The 20,894-nt window shown below is 45.1% G+C and overlaps 1 protein-coding gene across 1 annotated transcript in view; it reads right to left on the bottom strand.

The window, feature by feature from the left end:
- Positions 1 to 20,894, bottom strand: part of CAPN14 (calpain 14) — a 40,364-nt gene that overhangs the window by 14,852 nt on the left and 4,618 nt on the right. Inside the window, exons 2-10 of the mRNA XM_011960582.1 lie at positions 12,561 to 12,837; positions 10,409 to 10,478; positions 9,486 to 9,604; positions 9,214 to 9,350; positions 7,829 to 8,003; positions 6,838 to 6,900; positions 4,628 to 4,713; positions 1,903 to 1,977; positions 625 to 788 (exon numbers count right to left, since the gene is read on the bottom strand). Of these exons, the coding sequence (XP_011815972.1) occupies positions 625 to 788; positions 1,903 to 1,977; positions 4,628 to 4,713; positions 6,838 to 6,900; positions 7,829 to 8,003; positions 9,214 to 9,350; positions 9,486 to 9,604; positions 10,409 to 10,478; positions 12,561 to 12,785 (1,114 nt within the window). The 5' untranslated portion in view covers positions 12,786 to 12,837. The remainder of the gene's footprint in view (positions 1 to 624; positions 789 to 1,902; positions 1,978 to 4,627; positions 4,714 to 6,837; positions 6,901 to 7,828; positions 8,004 to 9,213; positions 9,351 to 9,485; positions 9,605 to 10,408; positions 10,479 to 12,560; positions 12,838 to 20,894) is intronic.

Here is a 20,894-nt window from a genome sequence, read left to right as displayed (position 1 = left end):
CTGTGTCAAAAGGGGGACTCCAGAGCTAAGGCCACCCTGGCCTACTGAGGTCACACCCCACAGGACTTGCCTTCAAAAGGGATGGCTCACTATTTCCAAAGTGGAGGAAGGGACAGGGTCACCAAACCTGCCCCGTCTTGCAAGTCCGCACAGGTTTGTCTCCCATATCTAGAGAGCCTGGGAAGACCTGGGTTTGTGTTTCTCCCAGGCTCCAAAAGGACCTGATACAATTTCTATTTCAATCCTGCCCAGCTAGGGGGTGGTTCCTTCAGTGTTTTCAGTGGCCTTGTCCAAAACTAAAGAAAGATTCTCCCTTGCCCCTGCTTTTAGCATGCCTGTGTGCCTGTGAACCCTGGTGCTGAGGGACAGGGCAACCCTTCAGGAAGATGCAGCCCCACAGGCTGTTAGCTTGACTGAGAGGACTCTGCCTTGGTGCACATTGGGACCAAAGGTGCCCTGTCTTCCCTGTGGTCATAGCCCAGCGCCCCAGCACACACCGAGGCAAACAAAGCCTCCTCCCCACTCAGCCAGTGCAGAATTCTTACTGCACCCACCTATGCAGTCACCCTCACACCCCCGCCCACAACCTCACTCTGAGAGCCCTGCTCCTGTGCGCATGCTCACCCTGCAGCAATTGTCTCTGGCCACCAGCTGTGCTCCCCTTCTCCCATCTCCCCTCCCGCATTGTGTACGTCCACTTCTGGGCTGCCTCCTGGCTCAACAGGCCTGGGGTCAGTTTACAGATAACCAGGAGCACGAAATGTGTTTTAAAGTCCTGCAGCGTCATCCTGTGGAGAGGAAGAAGGAAAAGCACAAAGGATGGACCAGATAACGCCTAGTCATCAGAAGCCACGGGGAGGGTGAGACAAAGCAGTGGGCATCCCAGCCATCTCATGAACAAAGACACCAGCTCTTGTGCAGAGCTGAGCCAGCCATGGGCACATAAGCAGGGGCTGGCTGGATCCCTGTGAGGGTCTATCATGGGGAGTTGGAGCTACTGAGAAGCTCCACCCTCTGGCTGGAAGGAGCTGGCCACATGGCTGACTGGGGGAGATGTTCCTGTTTCTGGAATCACAGTGATAGCAGCTGAATTAAGGCAAAGCTAACTAGTCATTTGTTTTATCTATAAATGTTCAGTAAGAATTACATATCAGTTCTTAATCATTAATTAATGAAGATCTTTGCCCCTAATTGCTAACTTGTGGTCTGCAACACTGTATTTAAGCTGTCTGCTGCTCAGTTTACTTAAGCATAAAGTGGAAAAAACAGGAATTTGCAGGGCTTGAGTTCAGTGAAAGACCTTCCAAAAGGAGAGGGCTGCAGCAGGCTGTACTGGATGGTTAATGGGGAGAGTCCTTGGAATGAGGGTTGACATTCATAGTAACAGTGGTGAGCAAAAGCAAAGGAGAAGTGATGGGGCCCGTTTCAGACACCTAGAAGCAGCATCAGCCCAGGATGTCTTGGTGGCCTTTCAAAAAATGAGATGAGCAGCTCCAGAGTGGGTGGCAGTGTTACTCTGCTCCGGAGGGCCCTGGTCGGGGGCCTATCCTATGGCAAGACTTTGCAGTCTCTTCCTACCTCACGGCCTTTTCAGGACAAAAAGGCAAAACCTGTTTTGAATATATTGAGCAAGAGAGCAGAGAGGAAGCCAGAGAGGAGGAAACAGGCTGGCTGAGCCCTCGCTGAGCTCCACCCCCGTGGCCGCTACTCTCATCACAGAGACAGTGATCATTTATTTATAGTCGCTGTTTGTCCTGCTAGACCGTGAGCTCCTAAAGGGATGGTGCCTTATTGATCTCTGTACATGAGGTTCCTGACACCCATGAGGCATCCAGTAAATGTCTGCTGGATGGGTTTTTAAATGTAGGCCAGGACATTTGTCCAAGTCCCCAAGTCCATTACCAGAATTCTCCATCATTGTCTTTCCTCAGAAGCAGAATCTTCTCCTTGGGGCTCAGCAGCTCCCATTTACTTGAACTGAAAATAGAAAAGGGAATGAAAAGCTTGTGAGGGGCATGCTAGAAATTCTTTAGTAAAAGCTCTATAGTATCATTATTTATTATTATTTTCATACTACTTCAGACAACTAAATTTCCCATTCCATATCATACAGTAGCATGAGCATTACTTGATAGCTTACTATGAGCCAAGCGCTGGGCTAGGTTATTGACATACATTATTTCATTCAAGGCTAACAACAACTTTGTTGTTATCATTTTAGAGATTAGGAAATTGAAGTTAAGAGAGATTAGGTCATTTGCTTGAAGTCATAAATCTATTAAATGTCAGAGGTAACATTTGAAACTGTTTTCAGATACTGGGCAGCAGGCAACAGGGGTCCATGATCCTGGGAGGCTGGAAACAAATGAAGCGAGCCCTAACATCACCTAGGCTTTCTTCCTGAAGGTAATTTCCTGGCCAGTGTTACAGGGAGAGGGACTCAAAAAAGAACATATCGGTAGGGCTGGGTGGAGGAGACAGAATCTGGAGTTCAGGGAGATCCAGATAGCTAGAATTTGCTGGACAAAGTATCTGAAAGGAGGGGGCTACACGAAAAAAGGAGTTCCAGGAAACTTCATAGGGGTTCCCTTGCGTCTTTGGCTGAGCTTTAATCTGTGCTTTCTTAAAGTGAAACTCCCGAAGACTGGACCATAAGCAGGACACAGTGCTGGGAATCTCAGGCATTCCCACCAGACAGAGTTAAAAGACTTTATTTATTTATTTACTTATTTTTGAGACAGACTCTCACTCTGCCACGTAGGCTGGAGTGCAGTGGTGCGATCTCAGCTCACTGCAACCTCCACCTCCCGGGTTCAAGCAATTCTCCTGCCTCAGCCTCCCAAACAGCTGGGATTACAGGCACATGCCACCACACCTGGCTAATTTTTGTATTATTAGTAGAGATGTGGTTTCACCATGTTGGCCAGGCTGGTCTTGAACTCCTAACCTCAAATGATCTGCCTTCCTTGGCCTCCCAAAGTGCTGGGATTACAGGCGTGAGCCACCGTGTCCAGCCAAAAGACTTCATTGAATACATGGAATCTTTACTAGAGATCCCAGAGGGTCTACAATTTAGTAGTGGAATCAAATTATCCCTGACACAAAGGTTTGTCTTGACCTTCCCTAAAAGTGCTTAAAAACTTCAAAGTATCAAAACAATCCCTAAGCAATGTAACTACCTACTTTAAAAAGAAAAGTCCAATACTCTTTAAAGAAATACGATAAAATTCAGTACTCTGAAACTAAAATTTACAATGTCCAGGATGCAATAAAAAGTTATTAGCCTATGAAGAAGCAGGAAATATGATCCGTGACCATGAATAAAAGAATAGTCCATAGAAACCGCCATAGAAATGAGAGAGATGATGGAATTAGCAGACAAGGACATTAAAACAGCTATTATAAAAGTGCCCCATATTCTCAAGGATGTCAAGAGAAACACAGACATAAAAAGGGGAGAAATGGAAGATAATCTCAAGTGGAATTTCTAGAATTGAAAATATAATATTTAAAATGAAAAATATACTGGATGGGATTAACAGCAGATTAAACACTACAAAATAAAAGCTCATCATTTTGATATTCACTATATCTCTAGATCCAAGAAATTAAGAAGTTTGCCTGAACTAAGATCACACAGCTAGGCAGTAACAACACTGTAATTTTACCCATCATCTATCTCTAATTTCAGTGCTTGTTCCTCTGTGAAAGAAACCGCCACCAGCAACAATATGATGCTAGATTTCTGTAACGCTTTAAAATTTATGTATTTCTTAGATGACATTTTCCCACATAGATCCAGTTCCTCTAACAACTCTGTTTATTAATGTGTAACAAATAAAATGCAGCCTATTTTATCAAGGGGAATATTCAACTTGTTTCTAAGCCTTCATTTTTTCAATGTAAAAATGGTTAAGTGATAATGTGCATATGGACATGTTTGTAGACTCTAAAGACCTGTAAAGGATTAAGTATTATAAATCTTCATAATGACAGAACAAAGGACTTTAGGACTTGACCTCCCTTTCTGCCTGTGCCCTACAGCCAGTGTCTAGCCTGCAAAACTCGCATTTCTTCAGGGCTGCCATTAGGCAGAAACAACCTAAATGCAGGTATCTAATCAGAATGCCCAGAGGCTACTATATGTAATCAGAGTGTAGAGTCCAATCTAAATCTGTCTACCTTTAACTCAGCAAACCCAGGAGTGTACTGAACCATGCCAGGGAAAGACACTGAACCCAGGCACCAAAGACCTTGGTTGAGTCATGCTGTATGACCTTAGGCAATTCAATCAATCCAAGTTTCTCTATTAGTAAAATGGGGATAAAACTATCTACTTTGTAATAGCGTTGTTTGGGGGATTAAATGAGATAATAAAAATTCAAAGGTTAGCACAGTGCCGGCAAGCCCTCAAATAAACATTAGCTTTAATTATTATAATGAAAGAGAAGGCAGTCTATATACCATAAAGCATCTTATAAATGTGAGGGATTGAGCTCCCAGTCTGAAGGCTTCCTGATCTTGCCTAAGACCAAAGGAAGCACACATTTGAATCTGCGTGCAAATGGCAGCCTCCTTTGCCTACACCTACCCGTTCTCACCCCTCCAAGATGTCCCCAAAGTTCACCTGTCACTCCAGTCTCCTTTCCATTCCACCTGTCCCCACGGGTTCCGTAGCTTGACGAGATATTCAGGTCTATGTTTGCAGGTCACCTGCATAAAACAAGAGGCAGTTTAGGTGGCCAGGCTGAGTGCAAGCATTTCAGAGAGCTGAGTGAGACTTGGGCCTGGAGCTGAGCACTTGCAGTGGAAAATCACAGGCCCAGAGAGAGCTGGTAGAGGAGAAAGTGGCTCTGCTTCTTGTACTTACAAGCTGTCAGACCTAGGGCAAGTCACCTAACCTCTCTGTGTCTCTGTTTCCCGATCTGTGAAATAAGGTCAATAGTCATACCTACAGTAGTGGGTTGAATGGTGATCTTCCCTCCCCAAAGAGGATATGTACACTCAGAACCTGTGAATGTGACCCTATTTGGAAAAAGGATCTTTGCAGATGTAATTAAATTAAGGACCTGGAGATGAGATAATTATGGATTAGGGTGGGTCCTAAATCCAAAGACAAGTGTCAGAAGAGAAGGGGAGAGGACACAGAGAAGGCCATGTGAAGATGGAGGCAGAGACTGGAGTTATGTAGACCAAGTCAAGGAACACCTGGAGCCACTGGAAGGTGGAGGAGGCAAGCAGGGATTCGACTCTTCCCCAGAGCCTTCAGAGGGAGCATGCCCCTGCTCACACCTTGACTTCAGACTTCAGGTCTTTGGAACTGAGAAAATTAATTTCTGTTGTTTTCAAGTTCCCCTCCGCCAACATTTTACGGTAATTTGTTGTGGCAACCTTAGGAAACCAGTAGATCTTGTGAAAGGAAAATAAATCTTGGGACCCCAAAATCTCTAATCTAAAGGGAAAAGTCAAGTTGGGAACTGCTTAGGGCAAACCTGCCTCTCATTCTACTCAAAGGCACCCCTCTGCTCACTGAGATAAATGCATATCTGGTTGCCTCCTTTGGAAAGACTAACAGAAACTTGAAAGAATGCAACCATTTGTCTCTTATCTACCTATGACCTGGAAGCCCCCTCCCTGCTTCCAGTTGTCCCACCTTTCCAGATGGAACCAAATGTTCATCTCACCTATGTTGATTGATGTCTCATGTTATAAAACCAAGCTCTTCTCTGACCACCTTGGGCACATGTCGTCAGGACCTCCTGAGGCTGTGTTAAAGGCGTGCATCCTCAACCTTGGCACAATAAACTTTCTAAATTAACCGAGACCTGTCTCAGATACTCGGGGTTCACAACCTATTCAGAGTATTGCTGTGAGGGTGAAATGAGCGCACATTTGTAAGGCAGTTAAACAGCATTTAGCACACAGTAAGTGTTGTATAAATTTTGTTAATAAATGTGGAAATAAATTAAAAGCTCTGGGCACACAGACCAACATAGTTGTTTGAGATCTAGAAGGAAGAATTTAAGTGTGAATTGAGTCCAAGAAATTTGAAACACAGTTAAAGGAAATTGGAGGACTTGGGAGGAGTCAGGCCCTCTAGAGAATATCAGAGGTTCTTTAACTTCAACCTGCTGACTTCTTATCTCCATGCTTTGCTTACACTGCTCCCTCCACCAGAATGCCCTTCTTGCCCCATACAAATCTACCTATTTCAAGGACCAACTCAACGTCACCTCCCCTGTAAGAGACTCTTCTGACTTCTCCCCAACCCAACTCGATGGAGGTCTTTTCTCTTATCCATGAATTCCTAAAGTCTTTCATCTACACTTCCTTCTCTCAGTTTCAACTTTGCTTCCTCTTCATTTTCAGATATGGTTTGTGACCATACCTGACTGCAAGCCCTTTGTAGGCAGGTCCTGCCTGTTGCATCTTCCTCTCAATGCCTAGTAAAACTCAAAAGATGGACAGCAGCAGAGATGGTCATAAAGAAGCATGTGAGGGAGGAGTAGAAATTTGGGAGGGAAGAACCAGATGAAATGGTTGTTCTTGGCATCCCAGAGTGAAGCAAAGTTCAAGGAAGGGTTGTGAGGTACAGCAGGGTGGGAGGATGGTTGGCTGAGGGCTGCCCCAGGGGATGAGATTGGGATAATGCACTGGTGTTGGCAAAGGCTGGACCCACCACTTCACCCCAGGAAATAGGTGCAGAGGCACAGGGACCCACCAAAGACTTTACTCACTCTCCAGATGGCGCAGAAACTAAATCCACCAAGATAAGCTAGGGCCCAAAGAGGGAAGGGCAAGGCTGAGAGGGAAACCAAGCGGCCGACCTCAACCCACCTTCCTGATTCCTGTGACAGTATAGGTATGGCCTTCCACCAGCCCATTCTCCAGAATCTTCTCCTTCTGCAGAGACAAGAGAGGTTCTGATCAGTCTTCTGTTATGTACAGCTTATTATTTGAGTAATGTATGAAAAACTCTTTGTTTGGCTGGAGCAGGGGTTTATGGAGAGAAGTGTGGGAGATAATCATGGTATGGTACATTGCAGTTTTCAAAGCTCTTTGGTATCCATAGTCTCATTCTACCCTCTCAATAAGTGAGCCATTCTGCAGTGATCATTTCATACCCTCCATTTTACAGAGGACAAACTCTATTTAGAGTTGCTGAGTAAATGTGTGAGGTGACACATCTGGCCATTAGTAAAGGCAGGGCTGAACTGAGGGCTTCCTACTCCTGTTCCATGGTTTCAGTTGTTATCAAATAGGATGTGGAAAGTGCCTTGCACGTAGCTGGCACTTAATAATTGTTAGCTTCCTTCTCTGTACATCATCTTCTTTTTCCTAGTGTCTTGCCTGTCCTGAGGCCCCAACACTGCTGTTCCATTTTTTTTGTTTTTGTTTTTTAAAACAGAATCTCTTTCTTGTTGCCTAGGCTGCAGTGCAAGGGTGGGATCTTGGCTTACTGCAACCCCCGCCTCCTGAGGCAGTGATTCTCCTGCCTCAGTCTCCCAAATAGCTGGGATTACAGGTGACCACCACCATGCCCGGCTAATTTTTGTATTTTCAGTAGAGATGGGGTTTCACCATATTGGCCAGGCTGATCTCGAACTCCTGACCCCAGGTGATCTGCCCGCCTCGGCCTCCCAGAGTGCTGGGATTACAGGTGTGAGCCACTGCACCTGGCCTTGCTGCTCTGGCTTGAACACCAGGACCTCAGCAGCAGGAGCTGGGTGGAGGTCCTAAGCCCACACCCAGATGAGGGCAGTGGTGGTTGACGGAGGGCATGGGTGCAGGAGAAGAGGACATTCTGCCAGTGGCAGCCCATTCTCACCCCTGAGTGGGTCTGGCAGCCAATGAGCGTTCTGTTGTAGGTGGCTTTGGTGAGGATGTCCCAGAGGTCGCCATGGGCTGCTGCCAGGTTGATGGTCATTGTCACCCCTCCAGTGAAGTCTACAAGGGCTTCAGACACCTGTCCTGATTGCAAGTCTTCATAGGAACCAGAAAGCCTAGCCAGGGAAGAAATAAACATGAAATGAAAAAGTATCATGAGTATTTATCATTTTATGTGGCCTCAGCATCTACTTTTAAATAGGAGTTTAGTTTTCTCATAACAAAAGCAGAGCTCAGGCAACCCTGACATAGTTTCCAATACCATACCTATCCTGAGTGGCTTCAGCTGATGGTCATAGATAAAACTTAGAGGCATCTCTCCTGCCTAGAAGACTGGGAACCCCTCTTTCCCACCACTTCCTTTAAATGGACCACTCAGATGTTTGCCTGAGAACTTAGTGACCACCTGTCAATCACAGCGAGATCTCCTGGAACTAGTGCCTGCTTGCTTTGAACCTATCAATTAAAGCTGCTCACGGGAAACCTATTTGGACAACACCCCGGACTCAAGAAAAGGCATGGGTCCACCACAGGTCCATTTTCTCTCTTTCTGCCTGGGCTCCCTGACTTCCACATGCATGTGTGCATATACGTGTGTGTGCGTGTGTTTGTGTGTGTGCATGTGTGGGTGTGCATGTGTGTGTGTTTGTGTGTATGTGTGCGCACATGTGTACATGTGTGTCTGTGTTTGTGTGTGTGTGCATTTTTGTGTGTGTGCATGAGTGTGTATGTGCCCTCCATGCATCCCAAGTACCCTCTAGGGTCTGTAGGTATGAAAAACTCTTAAACTTTCATGTTGCGGTTGTGTGGTTGAAGCTGTGCCCACAATCCGACCGCTGATAATCAGGCTGCCCCACAGGGACCCAAGCATGTGGATCCCCTGCTGCTGCTCCTTCATCCAGGCCTCTTAGCTGCTGGGGACAGCAGTGATCTCTAGGTTGAGAGAGTTTCATTCAAAACAAAAGGAAGGGGCATTTAAACTGTAGATTAGATGGTCCGAATGAGAAGTGAAACCTTTGCTTAGGTATTCTTTGGGTGTATCTTGCTACTCCTACCTTCCATCCCAGGAGCAAAGGAGAGAATAGACACTCAGAGCTCCTATCCCCCTTAATTCCATCCATTAGGGAAAGGCAAAACTCTTGAATGCAGGTTTAGAAGAGGCGACCCCTACCTAAAGGACTCTGAATACGTTGTCACTTCTATGTCGACTGAGACATGCCTCAGGATCTCATTTCATAAACTTTACCTGACTCCACTCCCCTCCTTCAACATTGAGAGAGAGAAAAAGAAGCGATAGAAAGGGGGATATTTCTGCTGGTTTCTTACTTGGCATAGGCCTTTTCCAGAAGTGCTCCCCAGAACAAGTTCTTGTAGGTGGAGGAGACAAAGAGCAGCTGGCCAGATTCATTTATGGGCAGGCGGTCATCAATCACCACAGGAACCCAGTTCCCGTAGTGCCAGAACTGGAGGGAGAGAGTGGCCCTGGGTGAATGAGGACTGCTGCAGGTGGTGATCAGCCCAGAAGGTGAAGACATGGTCCTCCAGGAACCCTCTTTCCTATGGCTCCCTCCAGGCCGAGGGCCCGTGAAGACACTCACCCAGAACCGGAAGATGCCAGCATACTTCTCAGTGAAACTCTGATTCAGGGGAACAACCCTGCTCAGGATGTCCTGGTGCAAGGTCAGAGCTTGCAAAGCAGCCAAGAACCAGCAGTCTCCTAAGTCAGACAGCACACAGCATCTGCATGAATCTACTGGGGACTTCATGCCTGCAGGAAATGCCCGGTCCCTATGGCTACCCTCTCTGGGCTTGTAGCCTAGTTTCAGAGAAGGGAATTATATACTGGGAAGGCAGATGATGAGTGAGCAGAGCGGGAGGCTGGGAGCACTGGCTGAAATCCAACTTGACACCAAAACCAGAGCCATGTTCCTGGACCAGCTTTTAGATTCCTGAATGCCCTATCCTCAGGAATTTGGACCTGAACTCCATCTACTTTTTCCAAATCTTGCCTCTGAAACTGATTTATGTTGTTCTGGGAAAGCCTCAACCCTTCAGGACCCTATTTCCCTGTCTGTGAAATGGATATCGCTGCACTTGGTTGGGCCCTCCCTGATGACCAATTTACTATTTTAAAAAGGTAGAGTTGAGGATAGATCTGCTTTGATCCTATTCTGGGGAGGCTAATGACTGCTGTCTTAAGAAGGTCCCACTGTGGGAGCTAAAATAGAGTGAGCACATTTTCCAAACTTAAAATTTAGACCTGTAAACTGGTAATGAGGATTATGTGAGGACTTAGGCAGGGTATGCATTCCCACGCATCCTCAGAGGACCAGTTTTTATAAACTTCACAGCAAAGAACAGAGCACGTCCAGGTAGCCTTCAGGGTTTGCCAGTGAATAGCCATTTTGGGCCTCTCTCCAGTGGGGATCTCTGGATTCTCTTCTTCATCATCCACTCTGTCTTGGCGAGGCCTGGCCAGCAGGCAGCCTAGTGTCTGTCTCCCAGGGCTGTGCAAACTTACCTACCATGCCCTGGCACAGATCCAGCCTTTTGGTCTTGGCAGAATAAAACTGGGGATTGCTGTGCAGCTCCTGGGGGAGACAAACAGAATTGTCATTCTGACCTAGAACAAAAAAGCTCCTGGAGCTACAGTGACCATGTTTTCCCATACCCCCAAACTGGACTTATGGGGACAAAGATACAGAATATATGTGTAATCAGTGCTATCCCAGAAGATCTGGGATACAGAATTCTGTCCTTTTTATTTCTCATTCCTTCTTACAGCTTGTGTAAGTCAGAGCCCTGGACTCTGTAGATATTGAGAAATAGCACTTACACCAAAAATGCCTTTTCTTAGAGTTTCTATTAAAAATGGAAACACTTTTATAGGAGGCATTTTCGGTTTTCCTAGAGATCTTCTCTTTCTCTTTACTCTCCCCTACTCCTCCTTCCTATTCCTGACCCCTAATAAGATGGTCCTTTGGCTTTTCCTGCTGAGATGCAGGCTGGGGTGGGGTGGTAGGGGGGTGGTCTCTGCTCCGTGGCAAGATTTATATCCTTCAGTCTTTGTGTGGACACAGTTTCCGCAAGAGTCAGTTGTAGAACAGAGTCTCTATGTCAGCAGTTCCCAGGATTTTCTGAGAGAAGTGGGATCTTGGCTGCCACGTAGTTTAGGAGGCTCACTGCAGATTGTACACACAGTAGGGACTACATAAGTCTGGGGCTGCAGGTATCGATGGTGATGGGTGAGTAGGGAAGAGAAAAGGGAAGTCTGTGGCACAGGCTTAACTTTACCCTATTCGCTAGCCATGTTCCTGAAATCTTGTATGTAAATGAAGTTTCAGGGGGATGGATTACATTTGAACACATTAAGAAGTTGCTTTTTAAAGGAATTGATGCATTTTATAGAGTGAAGAATATTTTTCTAAAGTGATTAATAGCTTCTTAATTTACATGTTTCACGAGCCTGTTTTGGGGGGAGGAGATTGGAGAGATGTTAAAATGTATCTCTCTGGCAGATGGCATTGGCTATGACTCAGGAAGCCTTGCCATCTCAGATGAAGCTAAACAATACCTTGATATATTTCTGGCTATAGCTATTCTGCATCTTTCTGGGCAGGACTGAGGGAGGGCTACATCTTAGACCACTCTCAAAATCACCCCTGGTTTTCTCCATCTGGAAAGTGAGAATGTGGGAATGTACCCGGTTCCCTTCTCATGGAGATCAATGACAGTAAGACCTGGTGTGATATTGTGGAATATATATTTGGTCTTCATTTGCTCAGTTTTCTGACATTCAGCTCCTAAAACCTTGGGAACCTCTAGAGTGAAAAGAGTGTCCTTTGTATGCTAATGATTGACTGGTGACTGGTGGTCCCTAGGTAGCTTCAGGATAGGGTCTGGTCATTGGAAAGACAAAGGCAGGTTTAGAAGGTTGGGACTTTCAGCCCCACCCCCTGACCTCTGGGGAGGGGAGGGAAACTGAAGGTTAAGTTGATCACCAAAGGCCAATGATATAATCCATCATGCCTAGGTAATAAAGCCTCCATAAAAACCCTGAAGGACAGGGTGTAGGGAGCTCTGGATATCTGAACACATGGAGGTCCCTGGAGGGTGGCACACCCGGGGAGGGCATAAGAGCTCCACACCCCTTCCCCATGCCTTGCCCTATGCATCTCTTCCACCTGGCTGTCATCTGCATCCTTGTAATACCCTTTATAATAAATCATTAAATGTAAGCAAAGCATTTCCCTGAATCCTGTGAGCCTCTCTAGCAAATTAATCAAACCCAAGGAAGGGATCATGGGAACCACAGTCCTGATTTATGGCCGGTCATGAGAAGTACAGGTCACAACCTGGGACTTATGATTGGCATCTGAAGTGGGGACAGTCTTGTGGGATGAACACTCAACCTGTGAGATCTGACTCCGTCTCTAGGTAGACAGTGTCGGAATTAAATTTCATTACGGAATACCCAGATGGTGGCCACCAGAGAATTGCTTGGCATGTGGGGAAAACCTCCCACACATCTGGTGTTAGAAGAGTGTGTTATGTTGAGTGGAGAGGAGAGAGTAGGAAAAAGCCTGTTTTTTTTCTCCCATATAACTCAGGTGTAGTATCTGAAAGCCTAAACCCTGGGGCAGGAGGGTTTGGGCTGACACATTTTGCCTCACCGGGGGCCTCTTCCACTGCAGGCGGGGTGGCAGCTTCTGCAGCAGAGAGCCGCTGCCGATGGAGCTCAGGGTGGCCGGGAAGCTGGTGTCTTCAAAGAGGCAGCCATTCCTCAGGCACTCTGCCAGCAGGGCCTCGAAGTCCTGTTGGGGGAGCTGTGGAGAGGCCCTCCTAGAGTACCTTGGCCCCAGCTTCCATCTGCATGGGAAAGGTGGCCACAGAGACATGGCAGGCTGTGGGTACAGTCCTGTGAGTCTTCCTGAGGAGTCTCTGCTGCTCCTGAAATGGACAGAGGACGGTCAGTTTCCTGACTTCCTGCTTGTGCTTTGCCATTGCCACAGAGAGGAGGGGAAGGATGGAGAGAATGGGAGCGGAGAAGTCAGCTGGTGAGAAAGAGACAGAAGCAGGTGGTTCCATTTTGTCCCAGACAGTGGGGGTCTTTGAGCACTCGCTCAAGCGCTTGAGGAGCTGGTGGGGGATCAGGGATCTTGGGGCAAAAGCCTACAGAAGGGAAAGGTCTCTCAAGCCTCAGGGCTGAGTCCTGGGCCCCTGACTGCACCAAAGTCACAGGGGTCACTTCTGCTTAGTGGGGAGGCAGGAGAAGAGAAGCAGGAAGCTGGAGCTCAGTCCCCTGGGCTAGAGGGTCCTGTGCCTGCCAAGGTAGTGGGGAGTAGTGGCTGTCTGCTGAGGGCCTCCACCAGGCCTGCCAACTCCTGCCTCCCAGCTACAGACACACAGCCTTCCTCCTGCTTCAATGTCCTCCTTATTCTTCCCTGCAAAACCTCCTCCTACATTATCTTTTTTTTTTTTTTTTTTTTTTTAGTTTTAGTTTTTTGAGACAGAGTCTCATTCTGTTGCCAAGGCTGGAGTGCAGTGGCGCGATCTCAGCTCAATGCACCCTCTGCCTCCCAGGTTCAAGCGATTCTCCTGCCTCAGCCTCCCAAGTAGCCGGGATTAGCAAGGCCGCAGGGGGCCAGCAGCCTCCGTGCGGGGGCCTCCCAAGGACGTCTCTCCCATCCCAGGAGCCCCTGGGTGCGCTCCAGGTCAGGGGTAAAGCCCCAGGCTCCAGCACAGGGTGCGCTGGTCTCTCGTGGAAGGCCCCCATGGGCAGTTGCGGCCCTGGCAGGGCTGCAGGTTGGCATGGGCAGGCCGACAGAGCATCAGATACAGATGCCCGCCACCACACCCAGCTAATTTTTGTATTTTTAGTAGAAAAGGGGTTTCGCCATGTTGGCCAGGCTCGTCTTGAACTCCTGACCTCAAGTGATCGGCCCGCCTTGGCCTCCAAAAGTGTTGGGATTACAGGCATGAGCCACTATGCCCAGCCTACATTCTCTTTAAAAAGAAATCCTTCCTTGAAGACTTTCTTGCTAATGTAAAAGGGGGAAAGAAATCACACACATATTGTGGCAAATACCAACAGTTGCCAGTACATGCCCATTCTCCCCTTTTCCTTGTTAACAGAATTCCTGTTTTGATAACCCGGCTACAAAACTTGATTTCCTGGAGCTTCTTGCAGGACAGGTTGGCTACACAATATAGTTTTTCATTTTACAGTTGCAAAACCATAAATCTTATCCAGCCCCACCCCCCCACACCCCCATTTTTCAGGTGTTACAACTGAAACCTGTCCATTCATTCATCAAAAATTTTACTAGGAACTTACCATTTGTCAGGCTTGAGCTAGGCACTGCTCACCAAAGACAGTCCCTGCCCTCATGGCTCTTACAGATTAGAGGCTGGGAGAGCGGGAAGAGTTAAATGATCTTTCTGGTGCTATACAAGGAGATATTATAAGGGCTGTATCCAGAACCCAGAGCCCTGACTCCCATAACAATATTCAGCTCTCAGTGCTACAAACTGCCTATTACACCCAGCACAGTGTTTGGGACAGAATGTACACACACTAAAAGTAACTCGCAAACATGCTTATACTGAGTGTGAGTACTCCCTCATGGCTGTAGGAGTGACCTGGGGTCCTCTCCATTTGTCAAGGTCCTGCCCATCCCCCAAAGTCTAACTTGAGTCCTTTCCCCAGGAAGCCCTCCTTGAGTGCCTGGCATTCGCTGAGACCCCCTCTGTCTATTGACCCACTCTCTACCCCATTGGGTACCCTACTGTCTTGGTGCTTCTCAAATTATCACTAGTGGAGGGCCTATGTTCTTTTATTTCCAATTTGTCATAGAAATTTAATGAAAATGGATAAATAGAAACACACAATTTCAAAAGATGTATAAAATCAAGCCCCGCTTTAAAATTTTTTCAGGTCAGGTGCAAGGGCTCACATCTGTAATCCCAGTACTTTGGGAAGCCAAGGTGGGCAAATCACTTGAGCCCAGAAGTTCGATACCAGCTGGGGCAACATGGCAAAGCTTCGTCCACGTAAAAATACAAAAATTAGCTGGGCATGGTGGTGCATGACTGTGGTCCTAGCTACTTGGGAGGCTGAGACAGGAGGATCACTTGAGCCAGGAGGTAGAGGTTGCAGTGAACAGAGATGGCGGCACTGCACTCCAGCCTGGGCAACAGAGCAAGACTCTGTTTCAAAAAAATGAAAAAATTAGAGCCAACAAAAATTAAATTAAATTTAAATTATTGGATCAATTGCTATAAAAGTTTCTAAACACTTGCTCTCAGTTTTGTAGGTGGCTTACCAAGCACTGCTGGTGACCGGTTGGTGGAGTGGCCCCACTGTGGTGCTGCTCTGAGTGATGCATGCGTAGAAGCCTCTTCTGCCTAATACTGGCTTTTTAATCCCCTGCAGGATTAGCACTGATGGAATGTTGTTTGCCTCACACCCTTATCTCTGAGACCTGAGGGCAGTCCATTCCTGGCTATTCTTATTTGTCAGGGGTGCCTGTGTACTTCCTGGGGGAAGACCTAGCCCCCTTCTAACTCAGGTCACAGAGACTCAAAAGCTGTTACTCAGGTCTTGTGTTTTTCCCTGAAGTTTTTTTCTTTCTTCCTAATGTGGCTGAGTAGGCAAAGCTTTCTCCAGGCTTACCCCATTTTCTTCCCAAAAAGTTTCTTCTACCACCGTACATTTATAAACAAACTTGAGGCCTCACAAAGGCAAGGTCTCCCTTTTTACCCCTTCAAGCCTTTACAACAATCCTTTACTGCTTGTCCTGTGAAAAATGATAGAGGGTCCCCTGGCTTCAGAACCTCACTCAGGCTCATGCCCTCCTTAGCCAGTGCTGGGTCATACTTGGATTCCTCTTCAAGCCTGCAAATACTACGTTTCGTGACAAGCACAGTACATCATGGGCTCAGGAGACAAAGGTTCCTCTCACCCTCCAAAGTTTAGAAAGAGGCCACATGTGTGCACGCACACACATACACACACATCTTATTTTTAAATAAATATTTCTAAGTCACCTTAGGGAGAATATAGGCCCAGATGAAACCAGTTGGCAGTTCTTGCATGTTTCCTATATATTACAAACCATGGATGAAATGGGCTCATTTTCAGATTGGCACAGCTCTCTGCAAAGGGCCAGATGGGTCTAGGTCACATTTGGAAATTCATTTTGACTACTGTAAGTGAGCAGCATTGGAGCAGGTCCACAAAATAAGACTATGCAAATAGATAGGTGAAGGCCAATGGGGCTCAAGCTATCTAAGAATGTGCAGCCTAAAAGCATCCTCCTTGGGCCTCAGAGTTCTTTCCTTGGCTCCCCATAAGCTGCTAGGCTGTTCTGCAGTGTTTTGCATGTCAGGATTATTATTATTTTTTTAAATTAGAGACAGGGTCTCACTCTGTCGCCCAAACTGGAGTGCAAGGACACAATCATAGCTTACTACAGCCTTGAACTCCTGGGCTTAAAGGATCCTCCTGCCTCAGCCTCTTATGTAGTTAGGACTATAGGTTCAGGTTCATGCCACCATGCCCAGCTAACTTTTTTTTTTTTTTTTTTTGTAGAGATGAGGTCTTGTTATGTTGCCCAGGCTAGTCTCTAACTCCTGGCCTCAAGTGATCCTTCCACTTCAGCCTCCCAAAGTGCTGGCATTACAGGCATGAGCCAACGTGCCTGTCCAAAATTTATGTATACTCAGGAAGTAAATAGAGCATCAGGCTTCGATCTTCACTTCTTCCATGCTGGCTATTCTCCCCTTACCTATGGATGCTGGGTGCTAGGGAGGGCGTTATGATGGTGAGAGGTATCAAATAACCTGGTGCTCAGATCACCTAAGTGTCTTGATCCAGAGGAGGAGGCCTTTGAACGCTAACTGGCTCGTGAACATTAGGAGCATCACCAGACAAGACACCTGGGGATACACCAGCCAGCAGTGCAAACTCCAAACCCCAATCCCTGTATGCAGGCAGGGTTTCCTCATCTCTCCTGATAACCCTCTGCCTATTTAACATGTTAGTGTTTATTAAAAGGTACATGGGAATATTTTAAATGTGGGAGAAGGAACAGACTCTAGATACACCTTGTGTCAAAATTTACTCCTTCAGGTGGGTCTCAGTGGTATTTCAGTAGCCAGTGTGAGTAAGATGACAGAAGCCAGCTGTGCACATCTCTTCCCAAGTCTGTATTCCATCATGCCATGTTAGTACCTTGTAAATGGCCATCGTGGGAGTGTCCATACCATGGAACTGGTAAATGCTACAAATCAGAGCTCCTTGGCCTTTAAAAAAAAATTGAGAGCTAGTTGTTGAATATTACCAGCACAGCACTGGTCAACCTTAAGACAGCAGATTGCCTGGTCCTATGGGATTGTCCGCTTGGAAGTTTCCCTGTTGTCCAGGAATATAGAGAGTCCATAGCCGCAGGTGAGAATCTGTGAAGGCTTTACAAAGGGTGGTGTTACAACTCATTTGGAAAGAGAGGTTGATATCAGTGAAAACACTGACTCTGACAAACTGGAGAGAAATTAATACTATATCCCTGCTATTAAAAGTTCAGTCAGACTGCAGGTTTTTATAGATTTGTTCTAATCACTTTAAAGTCAGAAGAATTAGTTTTCACTTAGCTATGAGTTGACTTATTTTCATTTTAAAATCCAAATAACATATTGATTGTGGAAAAATCAAGGGAAAGAAAGGAAATATAAATTACCCATATTCCCACTACTCAATGATAGCCATAGTTAAAATTTTAATGTATACTTTTAGAGAAAATTTTCTATGCTTAATTATTTTTCTAATGAAAGTGAATATAATATTATACATTGTGTTTTACACTTTTACTTGACAATATCTAATGAACACCTGTCTTTGCCAATAAGTTGAATATACAAGAACACATTTAATTATTGCAAAGTATGCCAAATCATAGGTCAACCAAAATTTATTTTTAAATCCACTGTTTCTGGAATTTCATGTTATTTCTTCTTTTTAACTAAACAGTGACGGTATTACTAGAGTTTATGTCTTTGAGCATATCCTAATTATTTTCCTAGGATAAATTAGGGCTAGAATGAAATTTATGTAACCTAAGAAAAGATATTTACTAAAAAAATCTAGAGGAACACCATACTTTCTGAGGAAAGATAAAATATATTTCCTTAAAATAAACAGAAGATAAGAATGCTGATTACTACCATTCTTAATCACTTTTAATTGTAATTCCTAGTTAAGCCAATAAAACAGAAAGAAAGAAAGAAAGAGAGAGAGAGAGAAAGAGGGGGGAGGGAGAAAGGGAGGGATGGAGGAAGGAAGGAAGGAGCACAAAAATCAGAAAGCAAAAAAAAATGACTATTATTCACAGAAGAGATTATTTTACGTGTAGAATATCTAAGAGTTTTTTTTTAAACTATAGGAAATAAAAGAATTCAAGAAGGTCAATGAATAAAAATTAAATACACTATATAGAAACTCAGTGGTGTTCTTTTTGTAACAGCAACAACTAACTAGAAAATGTATTAGGAAACAAAGATCTATTCTTCATAGCAACTCAGGTTACCAGTATGAGTAACCTGGTGCCATTAATCAAACACAGAAGTCAATTAGAGGTTCTGTGAGCAAAATGATTTTAGATACAATCATCATAGACACATATGCAATCACCAATGAAGTTGTGTACAGATCATGGCCCCAATATTATTAAACGCATACACGCACGTGCATACACACACACACACACACGATGGGAAGAAAATACGTATAAATAAGAATATGAACTATCTCTGGATAATGTAACTAAGACTTTTATTTTACTTTGTTAAACTTTTCTATATTTTCTGGACTCCTCTATTAGTATGTATTACTTTTATCATGGAAAAAAATGTGTTTAATAAAAATACAACATAAAAAAAAGCAAGTCAGTGGTTACCTGGGACTGGGAGAGGGAATTGCCTGGGAAGGAGTGCAAAATAACTTTTGGGGTAATGGAAATGTTCTATATTGACTGTGGTGGTTGCATCTGTATATTTTTTCATCAAAACTCAATGAACTATGCACAACACACTTAAAAACATGTCCAGACACAGTGGCTCACGTCTGTAATCCCAGCACCTTGGAAGGCCAAGGTGGGCAGATCACTTGAGGTCAAGAGTTCAAGACCAGCTTGGCCAACATGGCAAAACCCCATCTCCACTAAAAATACAAGAATTAGCTGGGCGCCGTGGCAGGCGCCTGTAATCCCAGCTACTCAGGAGGCTGAAGCAGGAGAATTGCTTGAACCCAGGAGGCGGAGGTTGCAGTGAGCTGAGATCCTGCCACTGCACTCCAGCCTGGGTGACAGAGTAAGACTCTGCCTCCAAAAAAAAAAAAAGGTACATGTTTATTATACATAGTTGTTGCAAATTAAAATTTTAAGTTTATATAGAAAAACCAGGGGATCAGCCTGACTCCTGTCCCACTGGCATCATCATGCTGAACTACTGCCTTGATTTGGAATAATAATATCTGCCCAAATCCTGGCTTTCCTTGGTGGTGGCTACTTTTTCAACCACCTCTGAAGCAGTTGAGGACTGTGGGCTCCATTTTAAAGTGGGAAAAACTGAGACTCTAAGACATAGAAAGGAGCTTCCCAGTAATTTCACCAGAGTACAAAAATAGGAACTAATTCCAGGGGTCCATACAGTGTCTTGAGTCCTTGCCCTGATATTCAGTTCATTCACATGTTTAATGAACACCTACTATGTGCTAGACAGTATGTCTCAGGCTGGGAACATAACACCTGGCCTTTGATCAACCTATAGGGGTAGAGTCAGGTCTCTGGAAAGGAAGCTGAAGAAGTAAGTACCACGCACTCACTCACATGAACCTGTAGAATCCTCCTGGGGGATGATGGATTTCCAGAGAACTCTGGCATCTTGCCACAACCCACTAAGTTGTCTCAGGCAAAATTGGAGTCGAAACCTAGGCTCGTTGTACAAGACTCTGTCTACATGATAAAAAGCACCAGATTGAAAAACAATCAATTCCTTGTTCTCGACAGTCGCAACAAAAGAACAAGACTAACTATAGGCTTTGCCTGATTTATCGTGAGCAGGGATTGTACTTCTATTGTGTAATAGGCGGTGTGCAGTGGCCATGGAGTGCTAGGTTTGGAATTAGAAAATCCAGAAGGCAAGTGGGTTTGCTGCCTCTTCCCATATGCCCGTGTGCTGACTCCTTTACCCTCTCTGAGCTGGCTTCCTCACCCTCAATACGGAATGACATATACTGTGCCTATTCTCAGAACTCAAAAGACATAACCGTGTCAAAAGACTTGGCGAAAGTCTAAAGTAGGAGTTGGCAAACTACAGCCTGGATAAATAAAGTTTTACTGAAACTACAGCCATGCTTATCTGTCTGGTATTGTCTGTGGCTGCTTTTGCATTACAACAGCGGAGTGGAGTCATTGCCACAGAGTTCTTAGGGGCCACAAGCCTAAAATATTTACTATGCCATCCTTTATAGGCAAAGTTTGCTGAGCACTGCTCTAAAGCACTATTGAACCAGGTAGATTGCTGTTGCAGGGCTAAGCACAGGGGTAAGCTCTAAGTAGGAACTCACAGATTAAAATGTGGTTGGTTGAATCCATCATTAAGAATTTATCTTAATGCAACAGTTTTATCTCTAATTGATTTGTTGACTTTTTAATAGACCCTTAACATTTACAGTTGCATTCATGTCTCAAAACACTTGCAAATGTGGCCTGCAGTTTCTCTCTGCTAAAGTTTCGCGTCTAATCCCTTATTTAGATGTGATAACATCAGGCATTCCTGGGCAGTTTTCAGGTGGTTCTGTGGTTACTGATTATGAACAGGAAAACCAGCATCTCTATGTATACATCATGACCTGTTCACAAAAGATGAAATGATTTTGTAACATTAATGGTTTGAAAGACTTTAAATTTTTTTTTTTTTTTTTTTTTTTTTTTTTTTTTTTTTTTTTTTTT

The sequence above is a fragment of the Colobus angolensis genome, unplaced genomic scaffold (genome assembly GCF_000951035.1).
Source record: "Colobus angolensis palliatus isolate OR3802 unplaced genomic scaffold, Cang.pa_1.0 Scaffold515, whole genome shotgun sequence".
NCBI classification, from domain to species: domain Eukaryota; kingdom Metazoa; phylum Chordata; class Mammalia; order Primates; family Cercopithecidae; genus Colobus; species Colobus angolensis.
This window is presented reverse-complemented; position numbering and strand designations above follow the sequence as displayed.